At 34.6% G+C, this 17,601-nt stretch overlaps 1 protein-coding gene across 2 annotated transcripts in view; it reads right to left on the bottom strand.

The window, feature by feature from the left end:
* Positions 1 to 17,601, bottom strand: part of NBAS (NBAS subunit of NRZ tethering complex) — a 390,381-nt gene that overhangs the window by 211,878 nt on the left and 160,902 nt on the right. For both annotated transcript variants that reach the window (XM_015111744.3, XM_077960110.1), the window contains exons 27-30: positions 17,302 to 17,364; positions 15,155 to 15,277; positions 4,175 to 4,277; positions 842 to 1,071 (exon numbers count right to left, since the gene is read on the bottom strand). In XM_015111744.3, the coding sequence (XP_014967230.3) occupies positions 842 to 1,071; positions 4,175 to 4,277; positions 15,155 to 15,277; positions 17,302 to 17,364 (519 nt within the window). The remainder of the gene's footprint in view (positions 1 to 841; positions 1,072 to 4,174; positions 4,278 to 15,154; positions 15,278 to 17,301; positions 17,365 to 17,601) is intronic.

Raw genomic sequence — 17,601 nt, 5'->3', positions numbered from 1 at the left:
TACACTATCATAAAGTTGAAAAATTGGAAGTTGAACCGTCTTAAGTTGGGGACCGTTTGTAAATTGCTTTTCTGAAATGTTGAACAAGGAAAATTATCTTTTTTAAGCTTTTAAGATTCATTAACACAGAGGTGATACGTATTTTATTCCTTGATCTGTATTTATTAGGCTCTTTTAATTTTATTTTAAAAACTTTATAAAAAGCAACCTTAAATCCTGAATCAAGTCTTCTAAAAAAATCACCGCAATTGTGTATACCTAATTATGAGAACTCAGATCATGAACACACCTTACTAGTGTTAAATAAGAGGAGTGGGCTAAAATCGGAGTACAATGGGGACAAGAGAGGAACTGAATTTATAGTCGAGAAATTTCAGCCAGGAAGCGACTTCTAAGCTTTATCATCTAATCAGGTCCCTTGTCTCTCTTTTTTTTTTTCCTAAAGATTTATGCCCTGGCATTTAGGTCCCTTAGGTCTCTTGTCTCTAAACAAAGTGAAAGCTACATGAACGAGACAGACATCACCTATGCATGCTGAAAATTTTCAGAACTTGAATTTATAGGCTATCACATGAATCTCTTCCAACAGAAGAGAAATACACAGGCTTATAGATAATCAGCAAAAATGACCATGAGAAAGCGTGCTGGAGAAAAAGGTTTAAGCTGATGGACATTCATAACATTGTTTTCTTTTTATATTCAAGCAAAAAATAACTGTGCCCCATATAGTGTAGTCAATCTGTACCTGTGATATTATATTTTGTAAAGAAAGAATAACAACACAGTTTGTACATTCTGACTTTCCCCCTCCATCTGAGGGAAGAATACGGAGTTACTCTACCTGGCGAGATCCATGCAGCTATCAGTGAGGTTGGTAGAAGAATTGAAGTACTCTCTGCTGGCAGCCAAAACCAAGTCAATACTCTTTTCATAACTGACCCTGTAGTGGGGTTTCCCTTTATGGGCTATACCACCTGGGGGATTCTCTGAACAAGCACTGCAGTGCATCATCTGTCCAGCCAGGTGGATGTTTTCAAGGCGACTAGAGCACAGAAGGCTTTCTGTAAATATCTGGAAAAAAGGAGAAACTGGAATTAGCTATAAAAAGGGAAGATTCAATTCTCAATGAAATGAAGGCTCTGAAATCCAAATGAAATAAATTAAAAAACACATCCATCCTAGAGGTGGTGGCTGCACAGCATTGTAAATGACAATGAACTGTATACTTTGAAATGGTTAATTTTACATTCTGTGAATTTCCCCTCAATTAAAAAAAGTCAATCTTTTAGAAAGAATAATTTCATTGACTAAACCAAAATTAAGCATAATAATGTATTACAATAAATACTTAGGTCAACTATCTAAAATTGATATTCATTAAAAACAGGATTAGACATACTATCCCACTCTCAACAGGGCCCATTTTGCTTAAAACTATTTTTAACCATTTCTATTTTTTCTCTTTTTCCTAATTTTAATTTTCATTTTTGATATGGGTTCTTGCTATGTTGCCCATAGGCTGGTCTCAAACTCTTGAGCTCAAGCAATCCTCTCACCTTGGCTTCCCAAAGTGTTGGGATTAAAGGCATGAGCCACTGCACCTGGCCCCATTTTAATTTCTTAAAAGAAAAATCTTTGAATATAATACAGCTTGAAGCATCTGAATTGTCTTATGAACCAGTCATGCCACAAATGCTATACTTACAAGCAGTCATTAAAATTAAAATATATTATAATGTTGAGTTTTTTAAATAATGTACATATTAAAAATTATTTAAATAAAACAAGAGATACTGAAGATATTCATAAAAATATCATTGTACTCTACTAGGCAACTAACAACATCAATTAACACAAAATTACTTCTATAATTGAGATTGTTTATATAAACAAAGCAATCCTTTTAAACGTACACTAACAACGTTACATATAATTAGTCTAAGAACTTCCCCAAAAATGTACTTCCCTGTCACTCTATAGTTGGATGAGGATAGCACAGAAATCAGAGATTTTTAAAAAGTAACATTTAATGGAGAAGCAAGAGTTTCAATATAATTAAGAAGACCATCCAATCTTCACAGGATGCCCTTATTTTCACCTCTTTGTGTCTAGGTTTCCTGCAGAAGGCATTTTTAGACAAGTCTTTGCTAAGATGTCTGATAAGGATAAAAACACTATATCTAAGAGGGATCCGCTATAAAATAGATACTGTGACAGAAAGCAAACTGTTAAAGAGCAACCCTAATCACTTATATCTGACAGATAAAAATGGCTTACAATATGTCTAATCCAGATGACTTATATGTCATAGTTTCTCCATATTTCTCTGGTCTACTCAAGTAAGCCGTAAAGAGTCAATGTCCAATACTGAAAAATATATTTGCCCTAAAACTTGGAACAGTTTGCTAAAATGAACAACATAGATTTCTGTTCTACAGGCTATATATAAATCTTTATCTAACATTTTCAAAATTATGCCACTAGAACTTTCAAATTATTTTCCAAGGACAGCAAAATCTAACAACCAAGTCACTAAGACAACATAGCATATTTTAAATTATATTTAAAATTTGAAGTCTGTCAAATCTTTATTACTGTCTCCTACAGCCTTTTCAAAACTGTTATAATATGCTTTCAAATGTTTTCTCCACAAGGGCGACCCATGGACAGAAGTCATTAAAATACCAAAGCCTAATAAAAAGGTGTTAAAATATTTTTAAAATGTAATATAATGAGTTGTTTTGATGGATTACTCCACACAGAAAATAATTCAAACGTAATATACTTACTGCCAATTTTGCAATCAGAATCAGAAACAGGAATGAATCAAAAAAATGCCACTCCAATGTAAAAACACTACCTCAAACATACTAGTGACAGTTGGGTTTTAAATCTCATGTGCATACAAATTATGTTCTAATGAAGTTGGTTTCAGGTTTTGCTTTAGATGCAAAAGGGGAAGACACTGGCAGTTGTATGTGGTCAGAGACTGTAATCTCTGTAGAAACATTAGTTATTCATGCATTTAAAAACTTGAAATTCAAATATAAAACCATTCATTTCTCAACAGTCTACATTAGCACTCTTTTGTTAAAATCGCCCTGAATTTAAAAACTAAACAATTTCACAAAGCAGAGACCTATTTTTACAATTCTAATTTCATCAATGGGTTATGCTTTGCAGTATAAGAGCAAAGCAACACAAGAAATACTCTTTATGATTTTGTGTCTGGCTTATTTAACGAGAAAATTCAAATTTAAAAAACTTGTTTTAGATTGCATCTTACTAAAAATGAGTTAGGTCATTTTTTCCACACAAATGGAAATATATATATTGGTAAACTGCCTCTGACTTGGAGATTTCACACATATAAAATGGAAATATAAATACTGGTAATCTGCCTCTGACTTGGCGATTGGAGACACACACACACACACACACACACACACGTGTATATATCTCTTCCAAATTAATGAGTAAATCCCCCTGGATTATATTCCCAGTCAACTGACAACCATTTCTTACGTATCCTTTATATTCCATATGTTATAAAACGCATTAGGGAATATGAGAGTGCACATGATATAATAATGTCTGTCTAGGAGCTGATGACTAAATGGAAGAAATCCACAAATAAACAAATAACTACATTTTAAAGAAAGACTATAGTAGAGGCAACTTATGAGGAAGGACAAAGGAAGGTATCCTAGAAAACATAATTAGTGAGCTGAGTTCTGAACTTTTATTTGGAGTTTTCTAAGTAAAGGAAAGAGGAATATATTCCAGGCCAAGGGAACAATGTGTGCAAAGTGATGGAAACATGAAACAGCAGGGTGGACGGAAGAACTGATGACAGGCTTGATGGTGCTACTGCAACATAGGGTACATGATGGACAGTGACAAAAGTGGAAGGGGTAAGGGAGCTGGCATCTTCTGTAGCTTTCTATGTCATGCTAAGGAGTAGAGCTACTTTTTGATTATTGATATGGAACAACAAAACATTTTTAGAAGGGGTGTGTCATGAAAAGATTTGATGAAGCACTAGTTAGTTATTGGCTATTATTAAATAATATTACTTCCAGGGTAGCATATGGTCATCATTCTTGCAGTCAATAAACCATAACAATCAAAACTGTTGAATTAAAAAAAAAATCGTGTATGGTTCTAGAGTTACCTCATAGCAGGCATCAGAATCTAGACATGTGTATACATTCTGCTGCATAGTTAACATGTCTTGCAGCAACGTTCTCCAATGAGACTCACTGACAGGGGGCTGCCTGGAACAACACATAAAAAAGAGAAGGAAGAGGAAAAGAAAACAATTAATAAAACTCTTTCTTCAAATGGTCAAAAGTTAAAAACAAAAACAAAAAAACCACTCTACATACCACATCAGCTCTCAAATGATCAAAAGGAATATATCTCCTTTAAATTGACAGGAAAACACTTGGATTAAACATAGAGGGGAAAGCTGGGCAGCTATGCTTCAATGCTAGAGACGGTGACAGAGCAGCCTGTCATAGCCTGCGCAGACACACGCTGGAATGGAATTGAATGGTAATTACGGTAAAGGTAAAGAAGCTGTGTTTCTAAGGTAAAATGAACCATTGCAAGATAAAGCAGCTATGATACAGCAGAAAAAGCACTTGATGACAGAGGTTGGCTTCAAATTCCATCTTCATCACTCAGCAATCCCTGTCAAGAGGTCTTCTGGACCTCAACTGAACATTCCATCCACAGGACAACCGCAGGCCGCATCTGCCATCAGCCTGGGGGACAAGAACCGCGGCTCACCAGCAGGGCAGCATCAGTTGCTTCTTAGTGAGAGTACTGGCAGCAGTCCACAAAGCAACTCACAGGGCACTCCAGGAGTTCTCTTCTCAGGTGACTGCCCCAGTACAAGGAGCCAGACCCTCAGAGAGTAGTTGTTGGCGTTGCTGTGTCCGGCTTAGGAAGAAGCTACATGTCATGAAAGAGCCAACATCTCTTGCAACGCACTCAGGAAAGCCCAAAGCATAAAGCCTCTGTCAGGTATTTCTACTTCATTTACAGGTCCTCCAGGCCAGAGGCAATTTACCAATCAGGGATCTGTTTTAGCTAAGTAGTGAGGCCTCTATAATCTAGTTGATTAAAAACCACTTTACATTGATTTCCAGAGTTACAGAGCTAGGGAATTAATGGTCAGATTCTCCTACAGCAGGGGAAAGGGTTCTGTTCCCAAATTCAAACAAAGTCACAAATTAGTTGTATGATTGTGAGCAAGTCATTTAATATTCCTGACTTTCACTTTCCTCACTGAAAGCCCCCATCAGTGACAAGCAATAAATGAGATTAATTTTGACAAAACACAGGCATTGAAGCAAGGTGCTCCTAAATATAAGAATAAGCTAAATTATCCATGAATTTGAATAAATTTTCTAATCTCTCTGAACTTTATATTCCCTTTTTGTACAGCATAAACATTAACTTATACCAAAATATATGAAAAGACCCCCCCTATTTTTCTGGTATGTAATAAACATTCAACAAATGTGAATGAATGAATCTGAAGTTACAAATACATCTCGGTTTTTTATTTTTTAAATCACGTATATGATTCTAATATTGATTCAAGTAGGAGAGACAATATGCTGTAATTCTCTGCCTCTCTCCAAAGTTCATCTTAGTTAAATATACATGAGTTTGAAATCATCATTTATGTTTACTTTCTAGTCTTGACATTCTACATAATCATGAATATCATTATTCAGGAAGAGCAGGTTTTTGTTTTAAGTTGGTCAAATACCAACTAGATGATGTTTCTTTTTCATGCACCTTTTTATTTTTGATCTTTCACAATGCCTTTAAAAATCGTCACTATGCATTAAAAACAGGGCAGATAGATTGTATGTGTTTAACAGTTATTGCTAAAAAGTATATATTTGGGATAATTACAGCCAAAAATATAGTCTTTAAAATTTTTTCTCCTATAATTTTTAATAAGCACATGCTTCATTTGCCAATGCATTTTATATTTATTATACGAAAGGAAGAATTACTCTTATTCCATATGCAATTAGGCATATGAGAACACTTTTTTTCTTCCAGCAGACAAACACACAAAACAAAATGATATATTTCAAGTATTTCAGGACAATCCATGAAATGTTTCCATTTGTCTGACCTGGGTATGTGAACTCTTTAGGCTTCAAAAAAACTGGAGCGCTCTTTCAGATTTCTTACAGGCAGAGAAGTAGCAGAATGATGGATGAAGTGAGTGTCCATCTTGCACACACTTGATAAAATCAGACCTAGGCATTGTCTAGCTAAATTCAATTTCTTACAGCCCAGCTGTTCTTCTGGAAGCCATCCACGCTGGGGCAGATGGTACTAATATTTTCTCACACATGGCTAGCCGTAAGTAAAGGTTCTAATAAAAATAAACTCATTATGCATTATTTGCAATGGCCTTTTAAAGAATATATTCAGTAAATAAGAATCAAGAGTAGAGGCCGGGCGCGGTGGCTCAAGCCTGTAATCCCAGCACTTTGGGAGGCCGAGGCGGGCGGATCACAAGGTCAGGAGATCGAGACCACAGTGAAACCCCGTCTCTACTAAAAATACAAAAAATTAGCCGGGCGCGGTGGCGGGCGCCTGTAGTCCCAGCTACTCAGGAGGCTGAGGCAGGAGAATGGCGGGAACCCGGGAGGCGGAGCTTGCAGTGAGCCGAGATCGCGCCACTGCACTCCAGGCTGGGCAACAGCGTGAGACTCCGTCTCAAAAAAAAAAAAAAAAAAAGAATCAAGAGTAGAACTTGAAGAAAGTAACCAAGAGTTTTTGCAAATTAACAGACAGATCCCTGAACACAAATGCATTAGTTGCAGCTTTGGAATAGATGTGGATTTCCCAGGGATAAATAGTGTACCTCAAGTTAGTAAAACTTGCATTTGTGACAGATATGCTGACATCTGCCACCCTTTAGAATATGTATAAGAATATTCTGTGGGTATTGAAGGCCAAGCCATAGAAGTATGCATAAAATAATTAAGATTCATTTCAAGTCAACTATTATGAAAACAGGCATCATATTCTCTTATATATTCACAGTAAATAGATTACCATGGGTAGAAATTAACTTCAGGGACTCTGTAAGTATTTAGGGAACTAATTTGGGGGTAGGGGAGGTGGGTTGGTAGGTAATCTAGCAGCAATTACAATGCTTTCCTGCTGAAAAGTAGATGCTAGAGTAAAATCAGCATGATCTTGGAAATATTGGCCATCCATTTGTAGCTATAAAGAAATCTTAAGGCATTTAAGTAGTCAAAGTTATCTAAATTGCCAGAGAGGGCCACTGACATGTAAGTTCCTAACTGAGGTGTTGTATGGTGGCTATAGCACTTGCACTGGAGAAATTACGATCTAGAAGGGAACTTAAGGCACATATGTTAATGACTGTAGTATAGTTGCAGTGTAACACCATATAGCTGCAACAGACAGTAAGAGAGGTAGATACAAAATGCTAGGGAATTTCTAGGAAGGAGAATTCAATTAAGCTTGGAGGAGTCAAACAAGGTCTCCTGGAAGATGTGTTGGAGCCAGCTCTTAAAAGATAGAAAGGAATATACAATAGTGTGTTTTTACTGCTGGGTTTTATTTTTACTTTGATAGTCGGGTTAAACTGAATCTCTAAATCCTAAAGTTTAGGTAAACAAAATATGTTTTAAAAGTTCTTGAAAAGTTGCCTTTGCTTAATTCTACTCCTTCAGGATTAGTGCTTGGGGTGGCTTTTTTCCCCAGTCTTCTTTACATTTTTACGTAATCTCTCTACAGATCTGGAATTTAACCTTCCCATACACACATGGGGATCATTCTCAAATCCGTAACTCCAGTTCGGACTTCTCTGCTGATCTTCATGTCCATCTTCACAGCAGCATCTCCACCTACTGTCCAGCAAGCACCTCCAAGTCATACTTACCCTTTATTCTATGCATAAACTAAATGACTAATAGGTCAAAAAGTTATCAGTTACTTTATGGACCATTTGGATATCATCTAATGAAATGTCTTTCAACTCTGTTGCCAATTTTTCTATTCTTTTTTTAAATATACATTTGACGTACTACGTTGTCAATTTTTCTACAGAGTAATCTGTTAGTTCTCTCATGGCCTTCATAGCCTTTATAAATATTCTCTTCATATTAATTAAGTATATCCCCCTCTGGACCAGGGAGGTACTATATCTTTTTCTTTGTAAGCCAGACATCAAGCATAATACAGACACAAATTATGTCAAAATCCATAATAAAATATTCATTAAATAATGTAAATAAACAATTCCATAAATAAGTGCACAATTATAAAGTATGAATATTAATTGTTCAGTTTTCCTGTCTCTGTTGTAACTGGCTCTAAATGAACTTCCAAAGAACTTAGCAAAATTTCTAATTTCATTAGATGTGCTACTTTAAATGATGACAATATAGAAAGAGACAAAATGAAACAAAGTTTTTCCAGATTTTTAAAATCTGTCATTATCTTTTCACTCACTTATTCTCACTTATTCCTTTGAAATGAGTAGCTAAAAACTATCAGTGCTTTAAGCAACACATACTAAAAAATAAGTAAGTCATTCACTCACAATTTTTTTTCTTTTAGGACAGTGTCTCACTCTGTTGCCCAGGCTGGAGTGCAGTGGCAAGATTTCGGCTCAATGCAACCTCCACCTCCTGGGCTCAAGCAATTCTCTAGCCTCAGGCTCCCAAGTAGCTGGGACTACAGACATAAGCAACCACGCGCATCTAATATTTGTTTGTTTTTTATAAAAACAGGGTTTTGCCATGTTGCCTGGGCTGGTCTTGAACTCCTAAACTCAAAGTGATCTGCCCACCTCTGCCTCCCAAAGTGCTGGGATTACAGGCATGAGCCACTGTGCTTGGCCCATTCACCAAATTTTTATTAAGCAACACATTAAATATTTTCTGAGCATCAACTATGTACCTGTCATAATGTTTGTATCAAAGATTCTATACTTGTGCAACTCTCAAATGAATATATACATTAGCTGGAATTTTTATTAGGAATGCAGGAAAAAAACAGAGGAGTGAGAACAATTGACATCTTTCCACTACTGACTCTTCCAATCTATAAACATGATGTATTCCTCCATTTCTTTAGATCTTTAAGAGATCTCAACAATGTTTCATAATTTTCATATAGATACTTTTGCATATCTCATGTTAGATTTATTCTTAGGTATTTAATGTTTTGATACTATCATAAAGTTTTCCACTTCATTAGTCCTGCACATCTCATGTTAGATTTACTTAGGTATTTAATGTTTTGATACCCTTATAACATTTTCCACTTCAACAGTCATGTAAGAAATGCATATTTTAAAAAGACAATGAAATGCCACTATATACCCATCTAAATGGGTAAAATGAGAGAAAAAAAAATCAGTATCCAGTACTTGTGATGTAGTGGAGTGACAGTAACTCTTACATATTGCTGAGAGAAATATACACAGTACCATTTTGAAAAACTGTTTGGCAGACTCTCCTAAAGTTGAACTCAGGTATATCCTATGACTCACCAGTTCCACTCCTAGGTAGATATTCAAGTGAAGGACAGAAATATGTACACCAGAAGACAGATAAGTACAAATTTATTCATAGCAGTAGCATTAATTATAGCAGAAAATGAGAAACAATTCAAATGTCCATCAACAGAGAATGTATAAATAATGTGTTATATTCACAAAATGGAATACTTTGCAACACTGAGAATGAACAAACTAAGGTTATACCAACAATACAAAGGAATCTCACAAACATAATGTCAAGAGAAAGAAGCTACATACAAATGTATATACTATATAATTCCATTTATATAAAGTAAAAAAAAAAATAAGGCAAAGTTAATCTATAGTGTTTTAGTGTTTTGAAGGGGGTAACTTATAGCACAAACAATCAATATACATACACTCAGTTCTCACTGCTGTGAGCTTTTCATACACATGGATAGCATCCTACTTTAGCAACCAGACTTCTGTCTGAGGACTTCCACTGCCAAAAGGCATGCTTAGTTATGCTGGAAGTGTAAGGGAGTTAACACTCATCAGACCAGTCCTCCTCAAACAATGATAGCCACAAGAGGGTAGCTGAGTAATCCTCCAACTCCCAGATGACCCCAGCAATACTGAGCCCTAGTCCACAGTGGAAAACCTCCTTATGTAATACAACCAGTATTGGCTCCCTTTTCTTCCCTGTATCAGTTCCCCATTCTCCTACTGATGCTAGGCTAGAATTACCTTCCAAACAACTTACACTCTAATCTTAGCCTCAGGGAAGCCCACATTGACAGAAGAATAATGCACTATTTCTTCACTTAATTGCTGTCTACATGGGTTTGGTATGATCATTTTATAAAAATGTAAGAAGCAGTAAACATCTTTTTTTATAAAAAAGAGTTGATGGTATACTGTGGAGTTAGACCCAGAATCCAAGTCATCTGACTCCCGAGTCAAGATAATTTCCTAATAAGACTTCCTTACAGGAATTTAGAAGACATGAAAGACATAGATCAAGGGGGACTTCTAAAGGGATGTTCACATTCAGAAAAGATTAAGCAAAAGGAAATCAATTAAATCTCCAGCCTAAAACAAGTAAAAGTACGCAAAAATAGTGGACATCCGGCAATAAAAGACAGTGATCCCTGAGAGATAAAACCAAGTCTTTTTTGTTGTTGCTGTTTGAGACAAGGTCTCACTCTGTCACCCAGACTGGAGTGCAGTGGCACGGTCATGGCTCACTGCTGAGATGACATGTGGTCTGGAATCTTTCTCAAGACTACCCCAGTTTACTGCCTTGAGAAAGATTCCAGAGCACAGCACAAGAAAGGAAAAATCTAAGCAGACTTGTGGACTCCCTGCATTGAGAAGACAGAACTGAAATTCCAGAGAAACCAAAACACACAGAGCACATGCAGGACGAAGTGCCAGGGAGGACACAGCAGAACTGGAAGAAATTCCCAAGATGTGCGAAGGGTCCCCGCAAATATTCAGCCAAGTAGAAGCCATAAATGCCTGCGGTAAAACTGCCCGAGGCTAGGCAAAGAGAACATAATGTCAAACTCACACCCGCTGGAAAACCTCAGGACACACGGGCATTAAGCAGAGTCTCAGCTCAGTTATAGGGAATAATTAGCCCTAGAAGGAGCTCTTCCTCCACCTTAACTGCAAGAAGCAAAAGGATTAAACTGTTGGCAAGTAAATTAACCATGTCCCAGAAAAAAAGTACAAGAAGATTTACAGTAAGTGAAATAAATGAGACATAGAAAGAAAACTATTGCATGTTTTCACTTATATGTGAAATAAAAAAAAATCAAGTATAAAGAAAGACACCAAAACAGTGGTTACCATGAAGGGTTGGATGGGACAAATAAGGAGATGCAGATTAAAGGATACAAAGTAGCAGACAGGTAGATGAACAAGCCTAGAGGTCTAGTATACATGAGAACTATAGGTAATAAAATTGTCCTGTAGATGAGATCATGCTAAAAGAGTAGATTTTAGCTACTCCTGCCACAAAAACAAACAAAATAAAATAGATAACTATGTGAGATGATGAATGTTAATTTGTTTCACCATAGTAACCTTTTTACTATTTATATTATCCCATCACATCATGCTGTATATTTTAAATATATAAAATAAAACAACTTTTTAAAAAGTTATAAAAATACAAAAATATAGCAAACAAGAAGGAAAAATTCATAATGTCTAGTATTCAATAAAATTATTTTGCGACCAGGAGCGGTGGCTCATGCCTGTAATCCCAGCACTTTGGGAGGCCGAGGCAGGCGAATTACGAGATCAGGAGTTTGAGACCAGCCTGACCAACATGGTGAAACCCCGTCTCTACAAAAAATACAAAAATTAGCTGGGCATGGAGGGCGCCTGTAATCCCAGCTACTCGGGAGGCTGAAGCAGGAGAATCCCTTGAAGCCAGGATGTGGAGGTTGCAGTGAGCCAAGATTACACCACTGCACCCTAGCCTGGGCGACAAGAGAGAGACTCCGTCTCAAAAAAAAAAAAAAAAAAAAAAAAAAAAAAAAAATTTTACATTGGAAAACATGAAAAATATGACAGATAATGAGGAAAAAATTATTGAAAACCTACCCAGATATTAGATGGGTATCACAGATGTTAGAAAGATGTTTTTAAAAAGAAGAGAAATGTCAGAAAAAGCTGGTGTTAGAAAAACAGACAAGAATGTTTCAAAATGTATTATAACTGTTTAACATATGTTCAAAAAGTTAATGAGGCATGAAAGTTTAATAAAAACCAAAATTGAACTCTTAGAGATTTAAAAAAAAAACTCTTAATGAAAAACACAATGAATGTACAAATTGAGACATTAGAGAAAAAAATATGTAGTGGACTTTAAAGAACAGTGATAGAAATTCACCAAAATGAAACCCAAATACCTAAGAATATTAAAACAAACAAGTAACACAGTATTGATGAGCTGTGGGGCAACCTGAAAGGTCCTAATAAATGTATAATTGGAGTCCTGAAAGGAGAGGAGCAGAAGATAAAGGAGAAGAAATATGCAAAAATTTTCCAAGTTGGATGGAAACTATAAACCCAAAGATCCAAGATCCAAGATGTTTTATGAAGAAAACTATACCATGAAATTAAATTTGAAACTGATGTCAAAAAGAGAAATTCACAACAGCAATTTTAAAAATATGAGAAACACATCAGAAACAGATTAAGTCTGACAGCAGGTTTCTCATTGGAAAAAAAATGCATGCTAGGAGACAGTGGAGCAATTTCTGTACCGTAGCATACTTAAAAAAAACTGTCAAATTTGAAGTGTATACCAAGTGACTATATCCTTCAGAGAAAAATGTGAAATAAAGACTTTTTTAAGCAAACAAAGATGAACAAATGAATCACTGGCATCCTAGCACTACAAAAAAAAAAAAAAAATTAAAAGAAGCCTTCTAGACAAACAGAAAATAAAACCAGACGGAAACACAGGTCTACATAAAGAATTAAAACTGCCAGAAATGGTAACTACATGGATAAATACACGACACATTTTGCACATTATTTACATCACTTTAAAAAATAGTTTACTGCTTGCAAATAATAATTACAATGCAAAGTGAGGTTTTTAACATACATAAAAGTAAATTATATGATGACAAAAAAAAAAAAGCTTGGAGAAGAGAAAGTATCTTGCTACAAACTCATATTGTAGAGGTAAAGAAACAATATCACAGGAAGATGTACCTTCCTGTGATAGTGCAATCTTTTATATAGGAAATCCCATGAAGTCTGCAAAGAAAAACTATTAGAGGTAATAAATAAGCCCAGAAAAGTTAGAGGACATAAGATCAATATATCAAAGAATCAACTATATTTCTACACACTAGGAAGGAACAATCTGAAAATGAAATTAAGAAAGCAATTCCCTCCACAATAGGACCAAAAAAGAATAAAATACTTAAGAATAATTTAACAAAATAAATGCAAGAATAGTACACTAAAAACTAAAAGATCATTTAAAGAAATTAAAGAAGAACTAAGTAAAGGGAAAGACATCCTGTGTTCATGGATTGGAAGACTTAATATTGATTTAGGATAGCAACGTTCTCCAAACTGACCTACAGATTTGATGCAATCCTTATCAAAATTCCAAATGAAGAAATAGGTAAGCTTATTCCAAAATGCATATGAAACTGCAAAGGCCCTATAATAAACAAAACAACTTTGGTGAAAAAAAACAAAGCTGGGAGACTGTTATCTAATATCAATATTTAATACAAATCTGCAATAATTAACACAGTATGGTATTGGAAGAAAGAAATAAATGGATCAATGGAACAAAATAATCAAAAATTAAGCCCCCATTTACACAGACAACAGATTTCCAAAAAATTGCAAAGGTAGTTCAGTAGAGAAAGGATGGCTTTTTAAACAAATGGTGAGGAATAATTAGACATAAAAAGTTTTCTGATCCATACTTTGAACAATAAGCAAAAATGAACTCTCAGAATGGTTCATGGATCTAAATGTAACATGTAAAACCAAAAATTTTGCTAACAAAGGTAGGAAAAAAACATTGTGACAAAGCATTAAAAAAGTACAAATTGATTAAAAGGCAATTTTTAAAAAAGTATACTCTTCAAAACACAAAGATAACGAAAAGACAGGGTACAAATGGGAGAAAATCTTCACAAAGCATACATCTAATAAAAGGACTTATATCTAGAATATATAATAAAAGTCCCAAAATTCAATAAAAAGAAAAATAACTCAGTTTTAAAGACAGGCAGAGAAAACATGCAGATAGCAAATAAGCACTGACCACACCAAGTGTTGATGAGGATAAAGAAGAGCAATGTAGGATGTAGCAACTGTAACTCTCCTACAAGCCTGGGAGGAAAGCAAAATGGCACAAATCCTTTAAAAAACAGTTTGGCAGTTTTTGAAAGTTAACTATTCACCTACCAAATGATCCTGCCATTTCATCCTTAGGTATTTGTCCAAGAGAAGTGAAAGCAAATGTCCACACAAACACTTGCATATGAAAAGTCATAGCAACTTTATTTGTAAAAGCCAAAACTCAAAATAACCCAAATGTCCATGGACAGAGAAGTAGTAAACAGGGTGTGAAAATTCCATAGAATGAAATATCATTCAGCAAATAAAAAGAAACAAACTACTGATCCATGACACGACATGGATGAATCACAAAATAATTATATTGAGTGAAAGCCAAACAAACACACAAACAAAAAAATTACACTGTGTGATTTATTTATATAAAATTCTAGGAAATGCAAAGTAATATACAGAAGTAAAGAAAATAGATTAGTGGTAGCCCTGATGAGGAGAAGGGAGCATGATAACGAAAAGCAAGAGAGAAAGGATTCTAAAGAAGTAATCAAAAAACTTTCAGGGGTATTGGATATGTTTATTATCTTAATCATAATGATGGTTTCCCATGGGTATATACATATATCAAAACTTATCAAATTATACTTACACTTTATGTGCAGTTTATTATTAGTTATAACACAATGAGGTTGTCAGAAAAAGAGAAATACTTTTAAAAATATTTAAAATTAATTGACCCAAGTATCAATTAATTTTATTACTCACTTCCGGCCGGTGTGCCTAGTCAATCTAACCATCAGCTTGCGTGCCTCTTCCGAGCTAGACTGAGTGTTTTTAACAAATGAAATTGGTTTCTCGAGTCCATGTTTTTCCAAAAGCTCTGACACACTATAAGTGAAAAAAGGATTATTTAATGTCTTGCTACCAAAGAAAAAGAGTCTAAGAATCTTAGGCATATAGGTTGCACTTCAGTGTTTATTACTAAAAAAAATTATCCCATAGTGTAATCCAATTTTACATATAACATTGATTCTCAACAAAAAAGAAAAAAAATCTAATAATTATATAACAAATCTTACCTTTCTCATTGACTTTTATTAGAATGTAGTTGGGCTAAGTAGCATACTAAAAGAAAGCATGACCTATCTTTATCTCAAAAATCTTTCTTACCACAGCACCTGTCGGTAAAATAAGCCAAATCTATACTTTCAGTACAGTTTTAATTCTTATTAATCCTATTGAGTATTCTGTTATAGGCAAGACTACTAGAAAAGCAATAAACTAAGAATGCTAAAGTTAGAAGACTCTGGAAATCATCAGGCTCATTCTCTATCAAGAATCCATGTTATAAATATACAAGATATGTCAAAAATTCTCTCTGTCTCATGAATCTTCTTGAGATATCCCATTCCATAATCATCAACATCATATAAACACTTGATCTGACTCACAAAATCTCACATTTATGAAATGACTACTACAGGACTGAATAGAGTGACTGGATAGAATCCAGTAACTCTTCAGAAAATAGGTTTCATCGGTAAAGTCACCTGGCATTATGTATACTAAAACATTTATCAAGTATCTGGGGCCATGAGGTGGAACAGGAATACAAAGCTCTTATCTTGAAAGCACAGTAAATTAAGCTAAATAGTGAAACCTAAACATCATCCAGAAACCTATAGGGTGTTAACTGTTTCCTTGAGGTACTGATGGCATAATAAAACTACCAGGACCACCCATGGTTACAATCACAGACATGTGATGAAATAAATGACGTTTATTTCACTGTATCTCTTTGAGCTATCTCTTCTCAATTTTACTAGAGAAATAAAGGTAACTATGCAGATTTGTAGAGAATGAATTTACATTGACTCAACCCACCAAGCCTGAGTCAAACTAAACTGAATGTGTTAGGAAGGTAGCAGGGAGGACAGGCACAAGCCAGCCTACAATGGGAAAAGCTGATTTAGTAAACATTTTTCAAGAAATACAACTGTATAACTTTCAGAACACAAAATAACAGGAATCAAGCTAGGTAATAATAAACACAGGTCTCCAGGAAACTGAACAGTTAATTCTCTATTAAACTCACATGTTATGGTACACAAAACCATTCTGTTCCCTCAAAGGCAACTTGAAATATTTTTACACTAAAGTCCATTAATTTGAATAAGATTTCTAATCAGTGGACTCCAAATTATCATACATACTACTATTAGTAATGTTATTAGCTATAATTTCTATAATTATACATTGGAAGACCAGAGTTTATTATTCTTAAATTTTTACTTTTAATATAATACTTAAAAGTTAAATGTACATATTTATATAAACATAAAAATAAATATTAGTAAACAATATCAGACTTTCTATATGGGAAATTAAGATGATTTCAATCTCCAAAAGAGATAGTTTAACATTTTATTACAACAGTAAAGAATATTCCTCCAGTGTTGCATGAGGGTTCTAATGCAGTTTGACATAATACAAATAGTCAATTAAGTTAGTGTAATAAACATTGTTTGCTGATAAAGATGCAATAATTGCTGCATGAACTAACATTCCTTATGTGCCTACGATGTAGGAGGCACTTAAATGTTTAATCTAATATTGATTCCACAATTTCATGAGTTAAGATATTATAGACAAGAAAATCCTAGGCCCAAAGATCACACAACTAGTAAGTGGTAAGCTCTAAATTTGAATGTAGGTTTTCAAAGATCATGTTATTATTCTATCACTCCACGACAATGGGGTATAGTGTATTTGCTGTTGAGAAAAATTCACTCCCAAGACAAACAAAAATGAGGTCAAAATAGAAACAATGACTCACAGGCAGACTTAATGTGACATTTCTTGGACAAATTCCCTCAATAAGCATGGAGCCAAAAAAACTGTATTTTTCTTACCTGAGAATTTGTTCCAGTTGGTCTACCATGTCATGAAGCTTTGTGGTTGCCTCTGTCTTATCACTAATAAATTAAAAGAAGAAAAAAAAAAGCCCTTAAGCTTAGTATTAGATTTTTAAATAAAATACAAAACTTAATGAAGTGAAAAAAAGGAAAGATGTTTCTTTTACGTGTACTGAATAACAATATTGCCTAAATTCATTCAGCATTACTCATGATTCAAGAGAATAAGAAATGCTAGAGTAGAACAATATTCTCTGTTACAGATTAGTCAGATATGAGGAACTATTTTCTAGGGTA

The sequence above is a fragment of the Macaca mulatta genome, chromosome 13 (genome assembly GCF_049350105.2).
Source record: "Macaca mulatta isolate MMU2019108-1 chromosome 13, T2T-MMU8v2.0, whole genome shotgun sequence".
In the NCBI taxonomy this organism is placed as follows: Eukaryota; Metazoa; Chordata; class Mammalia; order Primates; family Cercopithecidae; genus Macaca; species Macaca mulatta.
This window is presented reverse-complemented; position numbering and strand designations above follow the sequence as displayed.